The 21,860-nt window shown below is 38.0% G+C and overlaps 1 protein-coding gene across 2 annotated transcripts in view; it reads left to right on the top strand.

The window, feature by feature from the left end:
- The window catches only part of ARHGAP42 (Rho GTPase activating protein 42), a 178,110-nt gene that overhangs the window by 132,151 nt on the left and 24,099 nt on the right, over positions 1-21,860 (top strand). For both annotated transcript variants that reach the window (XM_075491057.1, XM_075491055.1), the window contains exons 9-17: positions 2,349-2,449; positions 4,550-4,659; positions 8,480-8,558; positions 9,586-9,625; positions 14,027-14,089; positions 15,725-15,799; positions 16,491-16,575; positions 18,475-18,533; positions 19,380-19,485. In XM_075491057.1, the coding sequence (XP_075347172.1) occupies positions 2,349-2,449; positions 4,550-4,659; positions 8,480-8,558; positions 9,586-9,625; positions 14,027-14,089; positions 15,725-15,799; positions 16,491-16,575; positions 18,475-18,533; positions 19,380-19,485 (718 nt within the window). The remainder of the gene's footprint in view (positions 1-2,348; positions 2,450-4,549; positions 4,660-8,479; positions 8,559-9,585; positions 9,626-14,026; positions 14,090-15,724; positions 15,800-16,490; positions 16,576-18,474; positions 18,534-19,379; positions 19,486-21,860) is intronic.

Genomic DNA, 21,860 nt, shown 5'->3' with positions numbered 1-21,860 from the left:
CATGAGTTACAGACTTAAAGTTGCAATGTAGGTGTCTGGCTACAATTTTTAAATGAAAAACAGGTGACTTCTAAACTTGTCTAAAACTGCTTTGAGAGCACTCATCCTTCTTATATATGCTAAAAGAGTTAATGGAATGCCGTCAGGAAAAAATGATTTAGAATAATTATAGATTTTGTTTTGCTAAGTGAAAATAACTTAAAATATAGGAACAGAACAGCTAACTTCTGAGGCTGGGTAACCAGTTGACTTTTCAATTTGTGACATTACTTTCCTGCAAAACGCAGGCAATGGGAGAACTTTCTCCAAGTCAGAGTAACAGACTGTGTAAATTTCCACATCTGTGTTTCTGTATTGCCAGACATCCAACTTTTTATTTAACTGTTTACATTTAAAAAAAACCCACAAACACAAAACCCCTAAAATACTTTTTTTTTTTTTTTAACTTAGAGCTCTTTCATTGTAAAAAGAATTAAAAGGCCCGGTTATGCTGTACTTTGAAAAAAACAGTATCACATTTTTCCCATGAGTAACTCCCATTGAAATGAATTGGAAAATCACACATGGGTTGAAAGTATCATCTAGTCCTTTCCTATTCTGAATTTACACATGAAGTTACAATACTGCATTTTATATATATGTATTTTGCTTTGGCACCTACATTTGTGATGGCTCTGCAGAGAGGGGCCATGTTTGAATGCCAGGCTCTGAAGCATAATGCTGTCCAAAGAAAGAAATGCTTTTCCTTCTTGGTACCTCTTCACACACAGCCATTGTGTTTGGTCTCTGCAGCTGAGTACCCAGAAGCTGTGTCAGTGCTAGTAAAATAAATGGGGCTGTGCTCTGCCACTGAGACCAGCTTGCACAGAATATCCCACCCTCTATGCTAAATTTCCTATCCTCAAAAACCAAGAAGTTTTTTCCAAGTTACCTATTGACTATGTGTTACCTAGTCAGTGTGAATGCTGCCAGTGCTGTTTATTAATCAGTGCAGTTATAGCCATAATGTTCTGGCCCAAGGCGGGGCAGTCACACTGCAAAAGCCTGAATTATCCTGTCCTCTGCAGTGCACCACCCGTCCAGATGTATCTGTAGGAATCTGGGAGCTTATCTTGTTCTCTGTGCTACAGTAACCATATTTTTTTCCAGAAAATTGTGGGAGATCTTAGCTGTACTTCTAGGATGTGGAGAGAATTATGGAAATGGTGGGAGGATTTACTCCATGTCCTCACAGCAAAGAACACATTATAAAATACCTGTATCTAAGCTAGGTTAGCGGCTGAAGTTTAAAATATCATTGAGCTTAAGCTCAAGAGGGTTTTGTGTTTAGATTCACTAAAGGTTCACAGCAACAACTGAGCAAAGCTCTGGGTAATCCAGGAGTGAAAACATCTTCTGCGTCAGAGATCCTGTACTTTGCAGTAGGATTAAGAAGTAGTGTGGCGTGACCCCTTCAGGATAAGGCACACATTCACTTACTTGGGGATTGCTGTAGATTTCATGTATGGCTACCTGAATCCCTAAGTACATTATACTTTGGTGTTGTGAGTGTGTGCAGTTGTCAGTTTGTGGACACGGTCGGTTGTGCGCCACTGTTACAGCCACCTCTTCCCCAGCAGGACCCCTTCAAGGCATAGAAGACCAATGTTTCTTGCTGAAGGCGCCACCTCTGCCACCCAGCATTTTATCCCTCATCTCTAAACCACTATTGTTTTAGAGTGCATTGTTTCCTTCCTTCCTTTCCTTTCCCATAATGAAATCACCTGTCAGTGTTCAACTATTTAAGATTAAATCTATCTCTGAGCTAATGCAATTTTACCCACTCCCTTAAGGTAACAGGTAGAAGAATAGAGTTCCTATGATACTACCAAAAGCATTTGTTACCTTTCACAGGAACTCTGAAAGTAAAGGGAAATGCACTCTGACTTCATGACTTCATCCAGTTTTCTGGATCTAATACCAGACTTCAAGGTTTCCCTCACAGAAAGGATGTAACACTGAATCCTAATGCTTCACCTGGGTTGATAAAATCTTCAACTATATTTCTTAGGCAGAAGACTCCTCAGGGTCTTGCCTGTCTCCTGCCTATCTACCCTAGTAAAATGCTGTTACCCATCCAGTTGCCAAAGAAAATCAGTCTGCTGGAACTCTGTTGGGCAACTTCATGAAGCTGCAAGATTTGAAAATTATACCTGAACAACAAGTTCAAATTAAAAAATTATGGGAGTTTTTTATTTTGTAGGCTACATGTGGATGCTGTTATGTTTCATTTCTCTATCTAACTCCAACTAAAACAGTGATAAAATGCCAAAATAATTATTTTTTAATACTATCTCTCTTTAATCTAGGACCTCTTGGATTTACATGGGTAAAACATTACTGCACTTATGATAAAGGAACAAAAACATTTACAATGAGTATATCTGAAACAAAATCTGGTGGAAAAGTGGTAAGTTGCACATACATGAATGCATACATGGCCTGTATATTCCATCTTTTATATTAAGCATTCAGGAACTGTTAAAAGAAAAAAATGTGGTGAACAAAGCATAAGGCTGTTTTCATACATGAAGCAGTGCATGTCTTATGTAGCATAGATAAATATTTAAATAAAAATATTTATTTTAAAACGGATATAAACCACATATTAAATAACATCTCTAATGTGGTGGTTCCAAATGCATAGGAAATCAATCACATTTGCACAGAATCATAGAATGGATGAGGTTTGGGAGGGAGCTCTGGAGATCATCTAGTTTAATCTCATTGCAGGGTCAACCAGAGCAGGTTAGCAAGGCCTGTGTCCAGTCAGGTTTTAGATATCTCCAAGGATGGAAACCCCGCAACCTCTGTGGGCAACCTGTTTCAGTGTTTGACCACCGTAAAAAAAACTTTTTCTTAAGTTCAAATGGAATTACCTGTATTGCAGTTTGTGCCTGTTGCCTCTTGCCCTTTCACTGGCCACCACTGAAAGAATCTGACTCAGTCTTCTTTACTCCTTCCTATCAGGTATTTATAGATAAATCACTGATATGATCCCCCTTCTCCAGGCTGAACAGTCCCAGCTCTTGCAGCTTTTCCTCATATGACAGGTGCTCCAAGTCCTTAATCACCTTGGTGGCCATTTGCTGGACTTGCTCCAGTACATCCCTGTCTCTCTTGTACTGAGGAGCCCAGCACTGGACACAGCACTCCAGATGTGTCTCACCAGTGCTGAGCAGAGGGTGAGGATCACGTCCCTTGACCTGCTGGCGGTGCTGTGCTCAGGAGGCCAATGGCTGCCTTTGCTGCCAGGGCACATTGCTGGCTCATGGTCAACTTGTTGCCCACCAGGACCTGCAGGTCCTTTTCTGCCAAGCTGTTTTCCATTCAAAAATACTTCTTCAAATACATTAGCAGCAAAAGGAGAGCTAAGGAGAATCTCCAGCCCCTAGTAGACGGGGGAGGTATTTAGAAGATGTTTGGATGAGGTGCTTAGGGACATGGTATAGTGGTGGTCTTGGTAGTGTTAGGTTTACGGTTGGACTCGATGATCTTAAAGGTCTTTTCCAACCTATACGATTCTGTGATTCTGTGATCCTGTCAGCCCCAGCCTGTGCTGGTGCCTGGGGTTATACCTATTCATGCTAAACAGTGCTGGCCCCTGTATTGACCCCTTGGGCAGACCACTAGTGACTGGCTGCAGCTGGACTTCTGCTGTGAGCTCAGCAGTTCAGCCAGTTTTCACTCCACCTCACCATCTGCTTATCTAGCCTGTACGTCACCAGTTTGTCTATGAGGATATAGTAGGAAACATCCTACTGTAGTAGGATGTAGTATCAAAAGTCTGGCTAAAGTTGAGATAAACAATATTCTTTGTTCTTCCATCATCCATTGAGCCATCCATCACATTGTAGAGGGCTATTGGGTTGGTCTTGCATGATTTCCCCTTCATTAAATCCATGCTGACTACTTCCAGTCACCTTTCTGTCCTTAATATGTTTGGAAATGCTTTCCAGGATTATTCACTCCATCACCTTCCCAGGGATCAAGGTGATACAGACTGGCCTCTAGTCCCCCATATCCTTCTACTTGCTCTTCTTGAAGACAGGAGTGACATTTGCTTTCTCCCATTCCTCAGAAACTCCCCTGATTGCGTCAGCCTTTCCAACATTATAGAGAGTGGCCTCACAATGATGGTGGCCAGAACTAGGAGTCAGTCAGCTTTATTCTTTAAAAATCTTTTTATCTACACGTGAGAGTTGACAGAATTGTGTGATATTCATTCTAGCATGTAACATATAATCATGTTATATATGCAAATGTTTGTAAAGATTTTAATTTAGGGAGTTTTCTGAAATATAACAATTAAATAATAAATATGTGACAGAAAGCTATTGACTGTAGTCTTACTTTATATACAGAGAAATTATTGTATATGTTCCTAAGTAATTTTAATCCCTATCTTAAGGCATGTTCTTTGGACTGTTCATACAGTTAAATTTAAGATGTGAAGCCAAGGTATATCAGCATACTGCCTGTGCTAATTTTGTTTTGTTTTGTTTTATAGAATGGCCTTGTCACAAGCTCACCAGAAATATTCAAGCTAAAATCTTGCATCAGGAGAAAGACAGATTCAATTGACAAACGTTTCTGTTTCGATATTGAAGTATTTGAGAGGTTTGATTTTTTTTCATTGTGTTAACAAATTGAAAACAGTTAAAAATAGAAGCACTTGCCACCGATACGTAATAGGACAACGTATTTATTAATATGCTTGTATCTAGACAAACCAGGCTTTCAAGACTTAGTACTTATTTGTTCAAACCTGTTTTTCTAACAAAATTCACTACATTGCATATGTGTTTTCTTAACTACATTATGTTTGCATGCAGATACAAGATGGATTCTTACAAAACCTGTAGCACAACTGACTACCCTCTTTCAGGAATAGATCATAAATATTTTTAGAAATACTTACTAATAAGCATATCCTGTACCAATCTCTATTTCTCTGAGAAATGTATGATAGCACATAATTTTTCTTTTTTGAAAATTACTTCTGCAATTTTTTTTTTCACTTATTCCTGGATGTTATAATTATATAAGATAGATGAAAACAGCTTTTCTGTATTTGAAGTATATGTACACAGTACTTTGTAAAAGTATTTTTTTCAAGCTTGGGAATAAAGAGAAATGTTGAATTAATTTTTCCCTTAAAATATGATAAATAGACTGACTTTTGTAGTCGTTCTCTTAAGAAATATTTTATGACTGTTACTGTCATTTTAAATTCTATTCAGAACTGCTGGTTTTACATGATAATTTTGAGTCTACTTTGGTACTTTCAAATATAAATACATTATTTTTGTAAAATAGACTTCTGAGTGAGTTCAGGTTTAAGAAACAGAAATTTTATATGAACAAATGTTGAGACTAATTGGTCTCTTGAAAGCTCTTAAGCTTGAATTGACAGGTTGAGTTTGAAATTGGTAGTTGTTTCTAAGTAGAATTGCATTTATTAGACACATCTGTGGCAGCAGCATTGTAACGTATTTCGAAGTGAATGTTGTCCCTTCCCTCTCCCTTAGTCTACTAGAACGTTCACAGTTCAACAAAACTGCACAGAACAATTAGTTCCATCTGCAGTTCTTCAAGTTGTCGTCAAAGAGATAGTTGTAGGCACTTTTTACATATTATTTATTCCTTTTGGACATTTTGATTGATTACAAATGTGCATGGCCTGTAAGTTAAAGGCATTCTGGAAACTTGGACAGAAGATGGAAAGAGGAGTAGAATACAAAGTTACTTGGTCATTATTGTAAGGATATAACTTTCACAGGCTGATAGAAAGTTCACTTTTCCAATTGTTTTAGTATTCAGCAGGGAAGTAGTGAATTTTTGTGCAAGTCAGCAGAAGAGATAAATAGACAATGAAATACCTAGAAATATTTGGTGGTAGTTCATATCCAAGGTCATTAACCTCTTCTGAATGTCATGTTGGTAAAACTCGGGTTTCCCCTAAGAAAGAAAAGATGCAGTGGCCGTTACTGATGTCAGTAATGACTAAGAATGTGAGTGAGTTCATGTAAATAGAAATACAGTACTGGAATACTGAGGGTTCAAAAAGACTGTGATAATGATTACATTTGAACTGATTTTAAATTCAAGACTTAATATTGTTTACATGGTGTATAATCTTGGACATCACCTGCAAAATACAGAAAAACTTTAAAAGTAATTGACATTAGTATAAGATAAGTTTCCTTAGTAATGTGAGGGTGTGACTGTTCATCATGAAAGAGCTCTTTTTAAAAATGTGCAGCTACACCAGTCTTCAAAATTTTGTTGCAAGATTTTATGGGTAACTTCTGTCTCCAAACACCTTATCCCACAGAGCTAATTCTCTCCTTGCATTATTATATGCAACGCTGTATGAAACATTATATGAAATACTATTTTACTAAAACACTAGAAAACCATGCAGAGTAATGTGCACATCTCATTTCATGAAAGAAGCATGTTAACTGAAAGAAACCCTTGTGAACAACTAATGGAGAACACACTCTGTGAGCCCTTCTAATTGACATAATGAATTTAAAATTTACTTAGGTGTTTTTCACACCTACATTCAGCTCAGACTTCTTGTAAAAACTATTCTAGAGGTTACACTGTCTTATTTGTACTGGAGCTATATAAAAAGGTAACATCAAAAAGTGTGTTTCACCTTGAGTGTAATTTTAATTTCTGAGAAATTACCAACTATTTCAGTAACTAGAGAGGAAGTTAGTTCAAAATGTATTGGACTTATATAGGAAACTACTATTCAGGGATTATAGTGTTAGATAATTGAGTGTTAAAACATGCTATACAATGACTGCAAACTTGGCCAACAGATTCAATCAGAAACCCAGAGTTAAAAGCAGGTATCTCTAAGCTTGAAGTAAAATGACACTCAGAAATTTCTGTTCTTTCTGTATGTGCTGACCAACGGACTATAAGTATAAATGCAGTTTTCCAACTGAAATATTAAGCAGTAGTCACAATAGAAAGAAGAAAAAAAAAAGTTTCTATTTCTAAGATATTTTTGAGAGAAAAATTCCTAGGTAAGAATCTGTGGGTAGGTAGCAAGGTGGACTATTAAAACAGAAATAAACTTAGACTTTAAGAAAATAGAAAAACAATTACACATCTTAATCTGGATTAACTGTATCTTTTTACACTTGCGATAGTGGATAGCAAACAAAATACTCAACTTGGCATTTTTATGTATAAGGGCAGGGCTGCTCCTCCTTGAATGGTTTGGTGTATGTGTGTGAGCACACATTTTGATATTTTATATTGTCCAGTTGCTTTCTTGCAAGCTTTTTAAATACAAGGTGACAATATAGGTATTTTGGAGGAGGTGGGAAAGGATGGTGGTTTTTTGCTTATTTATTTTTATGGTGTAAGATGAATACCTAGTAAAAACTATAGTGTCCTTTATTTGTGAACCTGCCATAGAAAAATCACAGTTTTGGACAGTATGCTGAAAGTTTTGAGCAGAGATACATTACACTGGTGTGGGAGCAGGACTTTTTAAAATGGACTGTCTCTTGGGCATTCTATGTTGGCAAATCAGTGAATTAATTTCAAAGCATTTCTTAAAGAACTCATTTGCCTATGATCACAAATAGAGACTAATTCTTTGTATTTACACATCTGTTCATATAATTATTCCAGGAACAAAGATCAAAATTGATTTCCTCATCCCTTCACTGGTTCCTGTGACTCTTTTTCTATGCAATGTCAAAGCTTCATCAACAGAGAGGACATGCCACTTTTGTAACTTCTGTCATAGCGGTTAGAGCACTGCCAGCAGAAAGAACTGGTTTTTTGAATCCTCTCAAACAAAAAATTCCTGCACCATGACAGTACTCAGTTCAATTGCCTTTACATCTCCATACTGGAGATACTATCTCAAAGTGCTCTCTTTAGGCAACTGTTTTAGGGCACATTTCCTTTGAGTGACTTTGGATGTCTGTTTTGGGATATGATGACTTTTATATTAGAAGTACCTACTTCTCTTCATTTGCTATGAAAGGAACATAGATAACCAGCTCAGGCATAGACATATTTAGTCAAATTGAGCTGATGTATATTGCCCTTAAGTTTTCCACCCTAAGCATCTCCACACAGAAAAATGGGTTTTATGGGATCCCGTTTGTGGGTGTATAACTCAATCTTGCAATATGGAGGTGCCTAATACCTATTAGAGGGTTGTAGCACTTAGGACTTGACATCTAAAATTATGTGTTGCGGTACTGAACTTTTAAAAAATGGACCTGTTTTTAAATCTAGCTCAAAGTTACTGTGTTATGTCAGAAGCTATCAACTTTCTTTAACTTCTCTCTGTCTTTTATGCATTCACTTCATGTCAATATCCATTTGGATTCTGACTTCAGATACTGTTTGAGAAAAAGAAATTAGTAACTTCAGTGTATGTTTATGTTTTTGACAGACCTGGAATCATCACACTGCAAGCTTTTTCAGAATCCAACCGAAAACTTTGGCTTGAAGCTATGGATGGAAAGGAACCAGTAAGGATCTTTTTTCATTTTCTTTTCTTTTTACAGTTTTATGGCACACATATTAAAGAAGGAAGCTAGTATGCATTTCAGATACGCTGTTACAGTACAGGCAAATACAGTTCTTTCTTTGTGAGATACTATCGCAGGTACGCAGTGAAGATACGTACAAAGTAGAAAAGCAGAACTATTAGTGAATTTAAGCTGTATTTATATATTATTATTTTATGTTAGGATATTTAATATTTAAGTAATATGATAGCATATTGTCTAATAGGATTCATGGTTCAGATAACATTTGTGAAGTGGTAGTTTCTGCACTGGAAAAGACAAACCATCTTTTGGACAGCATCATGGAATAAACAATTAGCACTATCTTGAAAGGCACTGCAGAGAGCATAAAAATGTGTTGAAAGCTGCTAAGAGACAGGCTTGTCTGAGATTTCTTCCCACTGTTAATCTGCTCTTAAAATAATCACTGAATGAGGGTGATGCCAAACCTGTATCCAAGGGGAAAAAAATGGTTGATTGATTTTATTAGATAAATGAGTGTTTTTACAAGCTTCTTGCTTGACTGAAACAGTACAGAAATTAGATCAGTAGTTGTGTTGAAATTTAACCCATTTGGAGTCTGCAAATCTGACTTCTGACACATTTTAGGTGCCTATAAATTTAATGCTATTAAATCCCTAGTCAATATAGAATCTCAAGGGCAGCCTGAATAGGTTTCTGGGACTCATCCCGCTGACCCTCTGCCTTCACCCCAGAGGTGAAGAAGATCAGCTGTGTAAAACTGCAAACACAACCAAAGCAGTGGGTTGTTGCCCTCTTCACCTACTCAGATCCTAGCACAGGGCTGTTAACCTGAGTGAGTGCTGTGGGGGTAAATGTCAAGAGAAGGTGAAAGGCAAGGTTGGCTTTCCCCTAGCAGCAAGCTAATACACAGCATATTGCAGCTAGCTTAAGAACTACCAAGAAACCTGTCAATAAAGAATTTAAAGCACAAACATTGACCTGTTGTGGGTTTTTTTTTTTACAGATTTACACACTGCCGGCCATTATTAGCAAGAAGGAAGAAAGTAAGCTCTTTATTTATGTAGAGTTACCAAATATTGCTAGATTTCTGTAATGTCCTGGTTTCTAGATATGTGTGTGTGTGTGAGAGAGGTATTAATTATTTTACATTTTCTTCTTATTGCTATGAAATAACTTTGTTGGATTACATGATTGGATTACATGCAAGCACATCCTAAGCTATGTAAACTGTGAGAAAGCCTTAAACTTTTGTATTACTATCAAACATAAATTGAAAGAAAATCTGATTGGCTCCAAAGCTACAATATATTTAACAAATCTGGAAAAAGTTTCTATCAGTAGTCTGTATACCTAAATGTAAATACATGATAGTGTGTTGAAATAATATCCTTACATAGAATCATAGAATCATTTAGGTTGGAAAAGACCTTTAAGATCATCGAGTCCAACTATAAACATAACACTGCTCATAGTGTTACATACTAAACCACTAACTATACTAACCATACTAAACCACATCCCTAAGTGCCACATAGAATCATAGAATGGTTTGGGTTGAAAGGGACCTTAGAAATCATCTAGTTCCAACCCCGATGCCATGGGCAGGGACATCTTCCACTAGACCAGGTTGCTCAAAGCCATGTCCAACCTCGCCTTGAACACTTCCAGGGATGGGGCATCCACAACTTCTCTGGGGAACCTGTTCCAGTGCCTCACCACCCTCATAGTGAAGAATTTCTTCTTAATATCTCATCTACCCTCTTTCAATTTAAAGCCATTACCCCTTGTCCTATCACTACATGCCTTTGTAAAAAGTCCCCCTCCAGCTTTCTTGTAGGCTCCCTTCAGGTACTGGAAGGCTGCTATAAGGTCTCCCTGGAGCCTTCTCTTCTCCAGGCTGAACAACCCCAACTCTCTCAGCCTGTCTTCATAGGAGAGGTGCTCCAGTCCCCTGATCATTTTTGTGGCCCTGCTCTGGACTCACTCCAACAGATCCATGTCTTTCTTATGTTGGGGGCCCCAGAGGTTAATGTAGTACTCCACGTGGAGTCTCACAAGAGCAGAGTAGAGGGACAGAATCACCTTCCTCGACCTGCTGGCCACGCTTCTTTTAATGCAGCCCAGGATATGGTTGGCTTTCTGGGCTGCAAGCGCACATTGTTGAGTCATGTTGAGCTTCTCACCATCCAACACCCCCAAGTCCTTCTCCTCAGGGCTGCTCTCAATCCATTCTCTGCCCAGCCTGTATTTGTGCTTGGGATTGCCCTGACTCATGTGCAGGACCTTGCACTTGGCCTTGTTAAACTTCATGAGGTTCGCACGGGTCCACCTCTCAAGCCTGTCAAGGTCCCTCTGGATGGCATCCCTTCCCTCCAGCATGTTGACCGCACCACACAGCTTGACTTTGTTGAAAACTTGCTGAAGGTGCACTCAATCCCACTGTCCATGTTGCTGACTAACATGGCATCCAGTGATACCATACTCAGTATGGTATCCATACTGAGTATGTTCTGAGTATGTTCTATACCATACTGAGTACTCAGTATGGTATCCATACTGAGTATGGTATCCAGTGAGTATGGTATCCAGCAGTACTGGTATCCACTGAGTGGTCCATCAAATCCATGTCTCTCCAATTTGGAGACAAGGATGTTGTGTGGGACAGTGTCAAATGCTTTGCACAAGTCCAGGTAGATCATGTCAGTTGCTCTTCCCTTATCCACCAATGCTGTAACCCCATCGTAGAAGGCCACCAGATTGTCAGGCACGATTTGCCCTTAGTGAAGCTATGTTGGCTGTCACCAATCACCTCCTTATTTTCCATGTGCTTTAGCATAGTTTCCAGGAGGATCTGCTCCATGATCTTGCCAGGCGCAGAGGTGAGACTGACTGGCCTGTAGTTCCCCGAGTCTTCCTTTTTTCCCTTTTTAAAAATGGGGGTTATGTTTCTTCTTTTCCAGTCAGTGGGAACTTCACTGGACTGCCACAGCTTCTCAAATATGATGGATAGTGGCTTAGTGACTTTGTCCACCAGTTCCCTCAGGACCCACGGGTGCATCTCGTGAGGTCCCATGGACTTGTGCACCTTCAGGTTCCTTGGATGGTCTTGAACCTGATCTTCTCCTACAGTGGGTGGTTCTTCATTCTGCCAGTCCCTGCCTTTGCCTTCTGTGACTTGGGCGGTGTGGCTTGAGCACTTGCTGGTGAAGACTGAGGCAAAAAAGTCATTGAGTACCTCAGCCTTCTCCATATGCGGAGTAACCAGCTTTCCTGTTTCCTTCTGGAGAGGGCCCACGTTTTCCCTAGTCTTCCTTTTATCACTGACATACCTACAGAAGCTTTTCTTGTTGCCCTTGACGTCTGTGGCCAGATATAATTGTATCAAGGCTTTAGCTTTCCTAACCTGGTCACTGGCTGCTTGGACAATTTCTCTGTATTCCTCCCAGGCTGTCCTTGCTTCCACCCTCTGTAGGCTTCCTTTTTGTTTGAGTTTGTCCAGGAGTTCATTGTTCATCCAGGCAGGCCTCCTGGCATTTTTGCCTGACTTCCTCTTTCTTGGGATGCATAGCTCCTGAGCTTGGAGGAGGTGATCCTTGAATATTAACCAGCTTTCTTGGGCCCCTCTTTCCTCCAGGGCTTTATCTAGTGGTACTCTCCCAAGCAGATCCCTGAAGAGGCCAAAGTCTGCTCTCCTGAAGTCCAGGGTAGTGAGCTTGCTGTGCACCCTCCTTGGTGCCCTAAGGATCTTGAGCTCCACCATTTCATGGTCACTGCAGACAAGGCTGCCCTTGAGCTTCATATTCCCCACCAGTCCCTTCTTGTTGGTGAGAACAAGGTCCAGCATAGCACCTCTCCTCGTTGGCTCCTCTATTACATAGACATCGACACGTTTTTTAAATACCTTCAGGGATGGTGATTCAACCACTTCCCTGAGCAGCCTGTTCCAATGCTTGACAACCCTTTCAGTGAAGAAAAATTTCCTAATATCCAGTCTAAACCTCCCCTGGAGCAACTTGAGGCCATTTCCTCTTGTCCTATCACTTGTTACCTGGAAGAAGAGACCGACCCCCACCTCTCTACAACCTCCTTTCAGGTAGTTGAAGAGAGCGATAAGGTCTCCCCTCAGCCTCCTTTTCTCCAGGCTAAACAACCCCAGTTCCCTCAGCCGCTCCTCACAGGACTTGTCCTCTAGACCCTTCACCAGCTTCACTGCCCTTCTCTGGACACACTCCAGCACCTCAATGTCTTTCTTGTACTGAGGGGCCCAAAACTGAACACAGGATTCGAGGTGCAGCCTCACCAGTGCTGAGTACAGGGGCACGATCACTTCCCTAGTCCTGCTGGCCACACTAGTTCTGATACAAGCCAGGATGCTATTGGCCTTCTTGGCCACCTGGGCACACTGCTGGCACATATTCAGGTGGCTGTCAACCAACACCCCCAGGTCCTTTTCCACCAGGCAGCTTTCCAGCCACCCTTCCCCAAGCCTGTGTTGTTGTGACCCAAGTGCAGGACCCGGCACTTGGCCTTGTTGAATCTCGTACAACTGGTCTCAGCTCATCACATCTTTTTGGGTTTAGGTGTGTGTGCACCTATTACACATACACTGAGTAATAAAATGAGTATATTTAAAGATCCTATGAGATGTATGTGTATAACTGTATTAACATTATATTAACACATATATGTTATTAACATAATATTATATTACACAAATACGTAAAAATAATTTAAATATATGTGTGGGTGTATGTATCTCAGAGAAAGAGAGAGAGAGAGATGTGTCAGATATGGTCATACATCTTCATAAGAGGTATATTTGGGATTCTGGAAATCTAAAATTTAAACCACTATGTTTTTTATATGATGGTCTTTATTTTAGTGGTGACAAATATGCTGCTTTAAGATCTTCTTTGTTTGGCTAGTTAGAGCAGTGAGCATTATATACAAAAATTAATGAGAAATACATTCACTTGAAATAAGCTCACTAATTAAAGTCAATAACAAAGGTTGTTTTCCTATGTTACCATTTTCTGAGCGGTTATGTGCATGTGCAAGGAACAAAGAATGTTGTTGTATTAAAATCAACAAATGTATTCTGTTCATAATGTAGGTCCTGAACTCTTAAAAGCATTTTCCTCAGCAGAGGGAAGGGAGTACAGCAATCTACTTTTAAAGCAACAAGCTTTCAGCTGTATGTGTAGAGGGGCTACTGATTTCTGAAAAAGACAGTAGAATATTCTGCTCCTAATGATACACTAATGATTAGAAAGTCGAATTTTGAGTGCTAAGGATATATCTACAAGAATACTATTACAGAATAAGGATCATAATCTCGTGGATAGATGTGTATCAGTCCTTCTTGACTAATGTGAATGTAGCTAAACACGATTTTGTGTATTGATAAGTTAGAAAAGAATTACCTTTTTTTCTTTTTTTTATAGTGTTCTTAAATGAAGCAGGTTTCAACTTTGTGAGGAAATGTATTCATGCTGTAGAAACAAGAGGTGTGTATTAAATCACAAATTATGTATTAGATCATTTTAAGTATTTTTTCTCAAATATTACTTTGATTAATTCTACATGTTTTACAGCTGTGCTTTGGAGTGTGTCCATCATTTGGCTTGTACTTTTATCTGTGTGCTTTTACACTTAAAACTGTTGCCACAAGTTCCAACAACAGTTCTTAACATATCATTTAAGTGGGTTTTTTAAACATTTTCTGTAATTTCATGTCGTTTCGACAGCTTAATACACAGCTGCACATATCTTTAGTCTTTAATTTGTGTGCACCGAATTGTGCTTTCTCGTGGTAAAACTGTAGGGAGCCTCAGCTCCCAACTTCAGTTTCTGACATAAAACCTGAAAACCAGAAAGTGGCATGAATACTCTCTGCTGGAACATCTTTTTTGCAGAGCATAACTCCTATCAGTTTATTCACTCATTTTGCACATAGTTTATCCATTTTTTTTAAATGTTTAGAAACTCATTTTTGGTAGTGGGAATGTACAAAAAGAAAGTAATAATCATTCTACTGATGAGTTGAATATCTTGCAACTCACAGCAAGTTTTTAATTATCCCCTTTCAAATGAAGAGTTATGGCTGTATCCTTCCATAAAAAGAGGTAACCTTTTCCTGTCCATGCACTGAACTGTCAGTATGCACCTCTCTTCTAATTCAAAAGCTGTGTGGTCTCTCTGCAACATTGAGCTCAACATGAATTCACTTTCTCAGGTAACAATGTGATGTAGGTTTTGAATCACTGCTGACTCAGAGCTTGCATTTTTTTCTGGGGAAAAAAAAAAAGATTTCAAAACAAAACACCTAGGTTATCTAAGTGAGATCAGACTTTGGAATGTTGTTTTCAAAGGAAAAGTGGGCTATTTTTAAATGGTAAGACCTGAAGTGGGGAGAAAGGAAGACTTTTAAATCCTGCTGATTTTAAAAGGCAGTTAAAAACAATAAAATTGTAATCACTGGAATACTGAAATACAGTGTTGTGAATGTCATACTTTAAACATTATTTGTCATTAATATCTGTGCTATTAAAAAAAACCCCAACAGTTGAAACTTATGGGTAAATCGGGGCTTGACTGTCTATTTTGCATGAGGATCCATGCATAACATAAATATAAATATAAATTCTCAACTGCAGTGTTGCAACAGTATACAGTATATGTTTTTATTTTGGATACAATCATTATTTCTCCCATAAATGTCAATCAAATCTTAATTGGAAGGGATGATGGTCTAAGCAAGTATAGATGCATAGTAATTCCACTGAAGTCTAGGTAAGATAACCTTGTCAATGTGTAATGTGTTTTAAGACTGCTTTTGGGTCTTATCCTTCACTTTTCCCAGCCATCTCCTTGTTGTTTGCTAATATGGGTCATTTCTATGCAAAACGGTTCTGTTAATGTAAAATTATGATTAGTGTATAGTATGGTGTGGATTCAGTGGAATGCATTTGTTAATGTCCCAGAAGAGAATTCAGTAGGGTAAAGCACTACTCAAGAATGTAATTGTACAATTTTCCATAAATACATTTAGTTGTTTTCAAAACATACACCAAGGATGCATCAGCGTATATTGAAATAACCACATTTTCATTATTTTCATTGTGCTTGTTTTCCCAATGTAGGTATTACAATCCTGGGGCTGTACAGAATAGGAGGTGTAAACTCCAAGGTGCAAAAGCTGATGAATACCATATTTTGTAAGTATCTGAAGTGAACCTTTGGCAGTGTGCAGCGTGTGTGCTGTGGTCCCTTTTGCCTTAACTGTTGTACTCAGAAGGGTGTGTCATAATATTTACAATTTTGTATGTGCACTTACTGCCACTGAATTGAGTTTGCAGTCTTAAAATGAGTGATCCATCTAACTAGTTTCTTGTGTACATTGGTGTTCAATTTCTGCATGCAGTCATTGATATACATGAGCAAATTACTGATAAAATACATTTCTTCTTTTAGCTTTAAAGTTCTATTTATTGGTATCTATTTGGCATATTTCAGAAGTGTTCCAAAGCTTAGTTCTATAACACAGCATAAATCAGTTTAATAGACAGTTGTTCTAGTCTTTCACTTTTCTTGCTAATTTGGCTCTCTGATGCCTGTGTTTGAATGTCTAAGCCAAATACATTAGTAAGTCTCTGCTGACTTGAGCTTACTTTACACTTTGATACAGTGCATATATTTCATGTTTACAAGTACTAAATATGAGTGCTAAATTAATTTTTATTAATACTTTGGCAGACATTAAAAAATAAGTATTGATCAGATTGGTAGCTATTCTGGCTAATAAGTAATCATATGAGCTAAATGACTAATCTATTAGCTTGTTTTGCTGCTTTTCTAGTTAGCGTGTTAGTCAAACTATAACAAAATCATAATTCACATTTCTACCAGCCCCTAAATCTCCTCCTGATATGGATATTGATATGGAACTTTGGGACAATAAAACAATAACAAGCGGACTAAAAAACTACCTCAGGTAAGTATGATACTACACAAATCTCCATATTCCTTTTCTGGCCCATTAATCTTTTGCTTATTAATATCATATTACATTTCTTGTATCCATTAGCATGGTAATAATTGAGTATATTATTATCTTGCCTAATATCCCTGTGACTATGTGTAATAATAAATCTAGAATTTGTCATACACTTTCTGCCTTATTAAGATAGTCATGCCTTATGTATATAGCCCTAAATTTGGCAGAATTTAATTAATTGCATGTTTTTATTTAAAATCTTTTATGTTAACCACAAAGCATGTTGTGCTCAGTCTCTCTTTTCTGAATCCCTTAAGCTACCATGAGGTTTCATGGCATCATTTTTGGAACAGAATAAAAATCTCTGCAAAAGCATAGATTTTTATCCTATGCTGTTGATGTCTTCACAAATAGAATATCCCTCCCACACTATCATTTTCTCTTAAAATATTTGCTAATAAGAGACAGAATTTTCAAGAATTATGGTACTCTGTCGTGGTTTAGCCCCAGCCGGCAGCTAAGCACCACGCAGCTGCTCGCTCACTTTCCCCACCCCGGTGGGATGGGGGAGAGAATAGGAAGAGCAAAAGTAAGAAAACTCATGGGTTGAGATAAGAACAGTTTAATAATTGGAACAAAATAATAGTAATAATAATAATGAATTATAATGAGAAGGAAAAAAAAACAACGAGAGAGAGAGAGAGAGGAACAAAACCCAAGGGAGGGAAAAAAGGGGAAAAAAATATTAAAAAAAAAAATTATACAACCACTCACCACCCGCCGACCGATGCCCAGCCAGTCCCCGAGCAGTGATCGCTACCCCCCCGGCCAACTCCCCCCAGTTTATACACTGGGTGTGACATCATATGGTATGGAATAGCCCTTTGGTCAGTTTGGATCAACTATCCTGGCTGTGCCCCCTCCCATTTCTTGGGCACCTGGCAGAGCATGGGGAGCTGAAGGGGGGGAAAGTCCTTGACCAATGTAAACACTGCTTAGCGACAGCCAAAACATCAGCGTGTTATCAATATTATTCTTATACTAAAATCCAAAGCACAGCACTATACCAGCTATTAGGAAGAAAATTAACTCTATCCCAGCCGAAACCAGGACATACTCCCAAGATAACTCTCTTTTGGCTCTCAATATATGACATTCAAAAGAAAAAGAATAAAAAGCGTCAAATTCAGATGGTGGGTCTTCTATGCCTTCTAAAAATCTAGATTTCCTCAACCAGTCACCGAACAAAGGGCAGCATCAGAAATCCCTATTCACTCAGGAAAATATGCCTAGGATTTATAGTGCAATGCTCATGTAAACTTCATTGAAAAGACTGGCTTTGGTTGAAGAAATTTATAATACATCTTCAGAAGCACAAATCATTGTAGATACTGTATTTGTGAAATTAGAACGGGAGCTAGCAGTAGCTGTGTGTTTGTGTCTATAAGGCAATTGACAGTCTGCTTTTCAGAGGATGACTCTTCTAGAATCTCTCAGATCAGAATTTCAGTCCCAAATTTTATAATGTTTTTGCCTTTCTTGGGCAAAAGATCGCTTCTGCAGCCTACTGTCCTATGTTCTGCAGCTGTATTTATTCTTATTCTACAGTATGGAAGCCAGAAAACAGTGAGTCTCTGTGCTGAAGTCAGTGCCAGTAGTATTTCCCTTATTAACTTACATGGTGACATCAGATTCAACTGGAAGAGATTTTCAGACTATGTACATGATTGATTTGTATACTACTTGCAATCAGTCATCATTGAATGGGGTTTCCTACAAGATACCAATATACATTATGCAGACGTTGAGGGCTATCATAATCACCCCATAAAACTTAAAAGGACTTTCAGTAATGCATTTTTTTAAATTTTCTTTTTAATATTTTTTTACAACCAGATGTCTTTCAGAACCACTGATGACTTTCAAGCTGCACAAAGATTTCATTGTTGCTGTTAGTAAGTAAAGTAATAAATACACTTTCATGAAAGTAATATTGTTTCTAACACTTAATCTCCTCAGTTACTATCCTTATTTTTCTCCTTGGTCTATTATTCAGTGATCCAGCCATGGATCCGAGTTCTTCCATGTCACTGTATGTGACAGCACAGTGCCACATGAAAGCCCTCAAACCAGAGAAGTCACACTAGATGAAGCTGTTCAGTGGTTTGTTCTGATCTTCTTAGAGGTTCTGTGTGACTGCCTTCTGCATGAAATTTTGAACCTTGATTTATATGTTTGTTTGTTTGTTTTATATGGGTTGATAATTCTTTTATAGCATTCATCCTTCTCATCCAGGGACCTTTATTTTCTCAGCTTGCCTTGAGAAATTGGAAGGGGTGATAATTATCTCCTTTTCAGAAATGGAGTAATTAGATACAGAGATAGTAAGATTGTTTTTCTAATTACTCCAGTTTAGAATTTGAAGTTATTTCCCCATTTCCTCTTGCCTTGATAAGAATAAAAGACACTAAAGAATTTTAGATATTTTATATATCAAGGGGTAAAATCTTGGATTTCACTGAAGTGGCACACCGGGACAAAATTGCCACAAATTTCGTTGGTTCCAGTATCAGTGGTAACTGCTTTTGGCAAGTTACTTGGAATACAGATTTCAGAATGTTGTAATAAGTATAATCAAATTGTCCTCACCATTTTAAAGGCTAATTGTGTTTGGCTCCTTGTAATGCATGTACAGCATTAGCGTACAAGCAATACATTAGCATACAGGCATTGGTGCCATTTGTAGTCGCATCTTAGCACGTGTTCTAATTTATCAACAATATTTTTTTTCTGTTTAATAGAGTCAGATGATCAGAACTACAGAGTTGAGGCAGTGCATGCGCTTGTGCATAAGTTACCAGAGAAGAACAGAGAGATGCTGGACATCCTTATCAAGCACTTGGTCAAGTAATTATTTTTTATTTTTCTCTTTGGTATTATTGTAAGATGTGATTATTTCAGCTTTACATTTGTCAATGTTGCTTAATCCATTCTCTGTGTTGAAACAATGCCACTTGAAATTACATTTAATTTCTAAAATGCTGTTCTCAACGTAGCTGAAGAATACTCACTGTAAAAACAAAATAAAAAATAACACCATAAAGAGTCACCAAGATGACCAACTATGTTTACAAAATAAACCCACTCAGTGTTTTCATTCACGTTCCTACTTACTACAGGAATTGGCACTAATTAAATTTAAGAAACATCTAAAACTATAAGGCCCTTCAGATAAGGCCCACATGACTGAGATATGTAGAAGACATTAAGATAGGAGTCCATATTGTTTTCATTCCATTCATTACGTCCCAGCTATTTTGCTTTTTTGATCACAGCTTGAGCCACAGCCCGCAGTAAGCTGTCTACAGTGGAGCCTAATGAAGTTTTGCTTCCTCTTATAGATGTGAGAACTTTGAAAATTTCTTTGATAAGAAATTATTTAGCCCTAATAAATTATTTTTATCCCTTTATGCCATTAGCCCCTGGAAAGCTAACATGATAGGGAGCTGCTGGGAATGCTTCCATTGCAAAAACTGGTTAGGCAAACCTTGCATCTCATTAGACATGGGGCAACGCAGAGAACCAGGTGAAAGCAAGTTTCATAAGTTTCCTTACTCATGGAGTTGTTTGATTAGCTAAAAAATACAGTATCTACTGCTTTCTAACCCTCTAAAAAGTTAAAACATTTAATGAGGGATTAATGATTTCGTAAAAGCTGCTAGTCTGGAAGCCACAAAATTAGGATTATATATACATAGGAACTGACTTATTTCTAGGCAGAATTAGTTATAGGCAAGCATTTCTTTCCTGACCTCTTTTCTTGGCCTCTTTATTCTCAATATGACCTCAGATGCATTTCCAAAGAAAAGCATGCCTGCAATATTCCCTTCTTTGATTGTTCTCTTTAACTCTTGCCTATCACATCTTTGATGCAATTCTCATTTCTGATAAATTTAATCTTATGGTTTTATACTGAAAACTTTCAGTTCTTTCCTTTCCAACGTTCAATTCACCCCTTCTAATTTCTCATACAACTTGCCAGCTGTTGTTTATGCTAGCAATTCTAATGAGACTGAATTGAAAATTAGTCTCTTAAGTATATTAGTTATCTTCCTTCCTCATCTTTTTCCTACCACTGTGTGGAGATTTTTCAAGGAACAAATGGCAGATAAAGTGCTTAATTTTATGTAAATGGGAAAATATGAAAAAAACCCACAATCTCCTGTTGCTTCATTCTTTTGTTTAAAATTCAATTTCAAAATGTCCATCCTTTCCCTATATTTCTTTTAGCTGTTCAGTTCCTTTATGTATGCTTTTGTGTCTAGGTCAAAATACTATACCTTTAACTATGGGTTACAAAATGAGGATAATATTATTTTTTCTTGGTTTAGGTCTTAAGGTCTTTAGCTCTCTGCCTACCTTGATTTTTGTGTCACTGTGCAAAATTAAATATGATCTGGATGTTGTGGGATGTGGATCATACTAAAAGCAGCCAAACAAACAAAACCAGCAAATCCTGAAAAGCCCCCTGCAGAGAGGTAGTAGTGTATGAGTATATACACAGTCAGCAGATAGGCGAACACAGGAAGTTTGGTGTTATTTTCAGTTACATAACTCATTTTTTGTTTTTAAAGCTTCCTAGTCAAATTACCTGTATACTTTAAACAATAAATCGTTCTTTGGTATGATTTAATAACACCATACTTTTCTAAGATAGATAGATACTGCGATCTGGCAGTATCACAAATTTACTGGTGATGTATCAAAGAGATTTTGAGGAGAAAGCAGCTGCACCTTAATGAATGCCTTACAGCTACGTGAAATGCATGACTACCTTGGCCTGTATCTGTTCAGTAGCCCAGCAACAGTAGGACCAGGTCAGGGGAAATTGGTTATCAAAATGATCCATTTACAGCCCTGGGTTTTTTCTCTTGTGCAAGAAATTGAGCCTTTGAAATGCTTTGTAGAAAGTCCTTTCTCATTACAATGTTATTAAATTCACCATTCCTTTTATTAACCAAGCTACCAAATTTGTAACCAAGGAAACCCAAACACAGGACAAACACTCCTTTCTGTCTCATGCTGTAAGACTATAATGTTTGTGTAAGAGACCTTAACAGTTACTGTGCAGCACAAAGCGGAGTAACATCGCAAAGGGTTATTTTTTTAGGATTTTCTGACAAATCTAGAGCTGAGTAATTCAAAATTCCGTTTTCATTAAAATGGAATTTTAGTGGGCTTCCCAAATAGTGGGCTTCCCAAACACCCCTTAGTCACCTAAG

Source organism: Mycteria americana, chromosome 1 (assembly GCF_035582795.1).
Source record: "Mycteria americana isolate JAX WOST 10 ecotype Jacksonville Zoo and Gardens chromosome 1, USCA_MyAme_1.0, whole genome shotgun sequence".
Classification (NCBI taxonomy): domain Eukaryota; kingdom Metazoa; phylum Chordata; class Aves; order Ciconiiformes; family Ciconiidae; genus Mycteria; species Mycteria americana.
The sequence above is the reverse complement of the archived record's forward strand: the minus strand, read 5'-3'. Positions and strand labels throughout refer to the sequence as shown.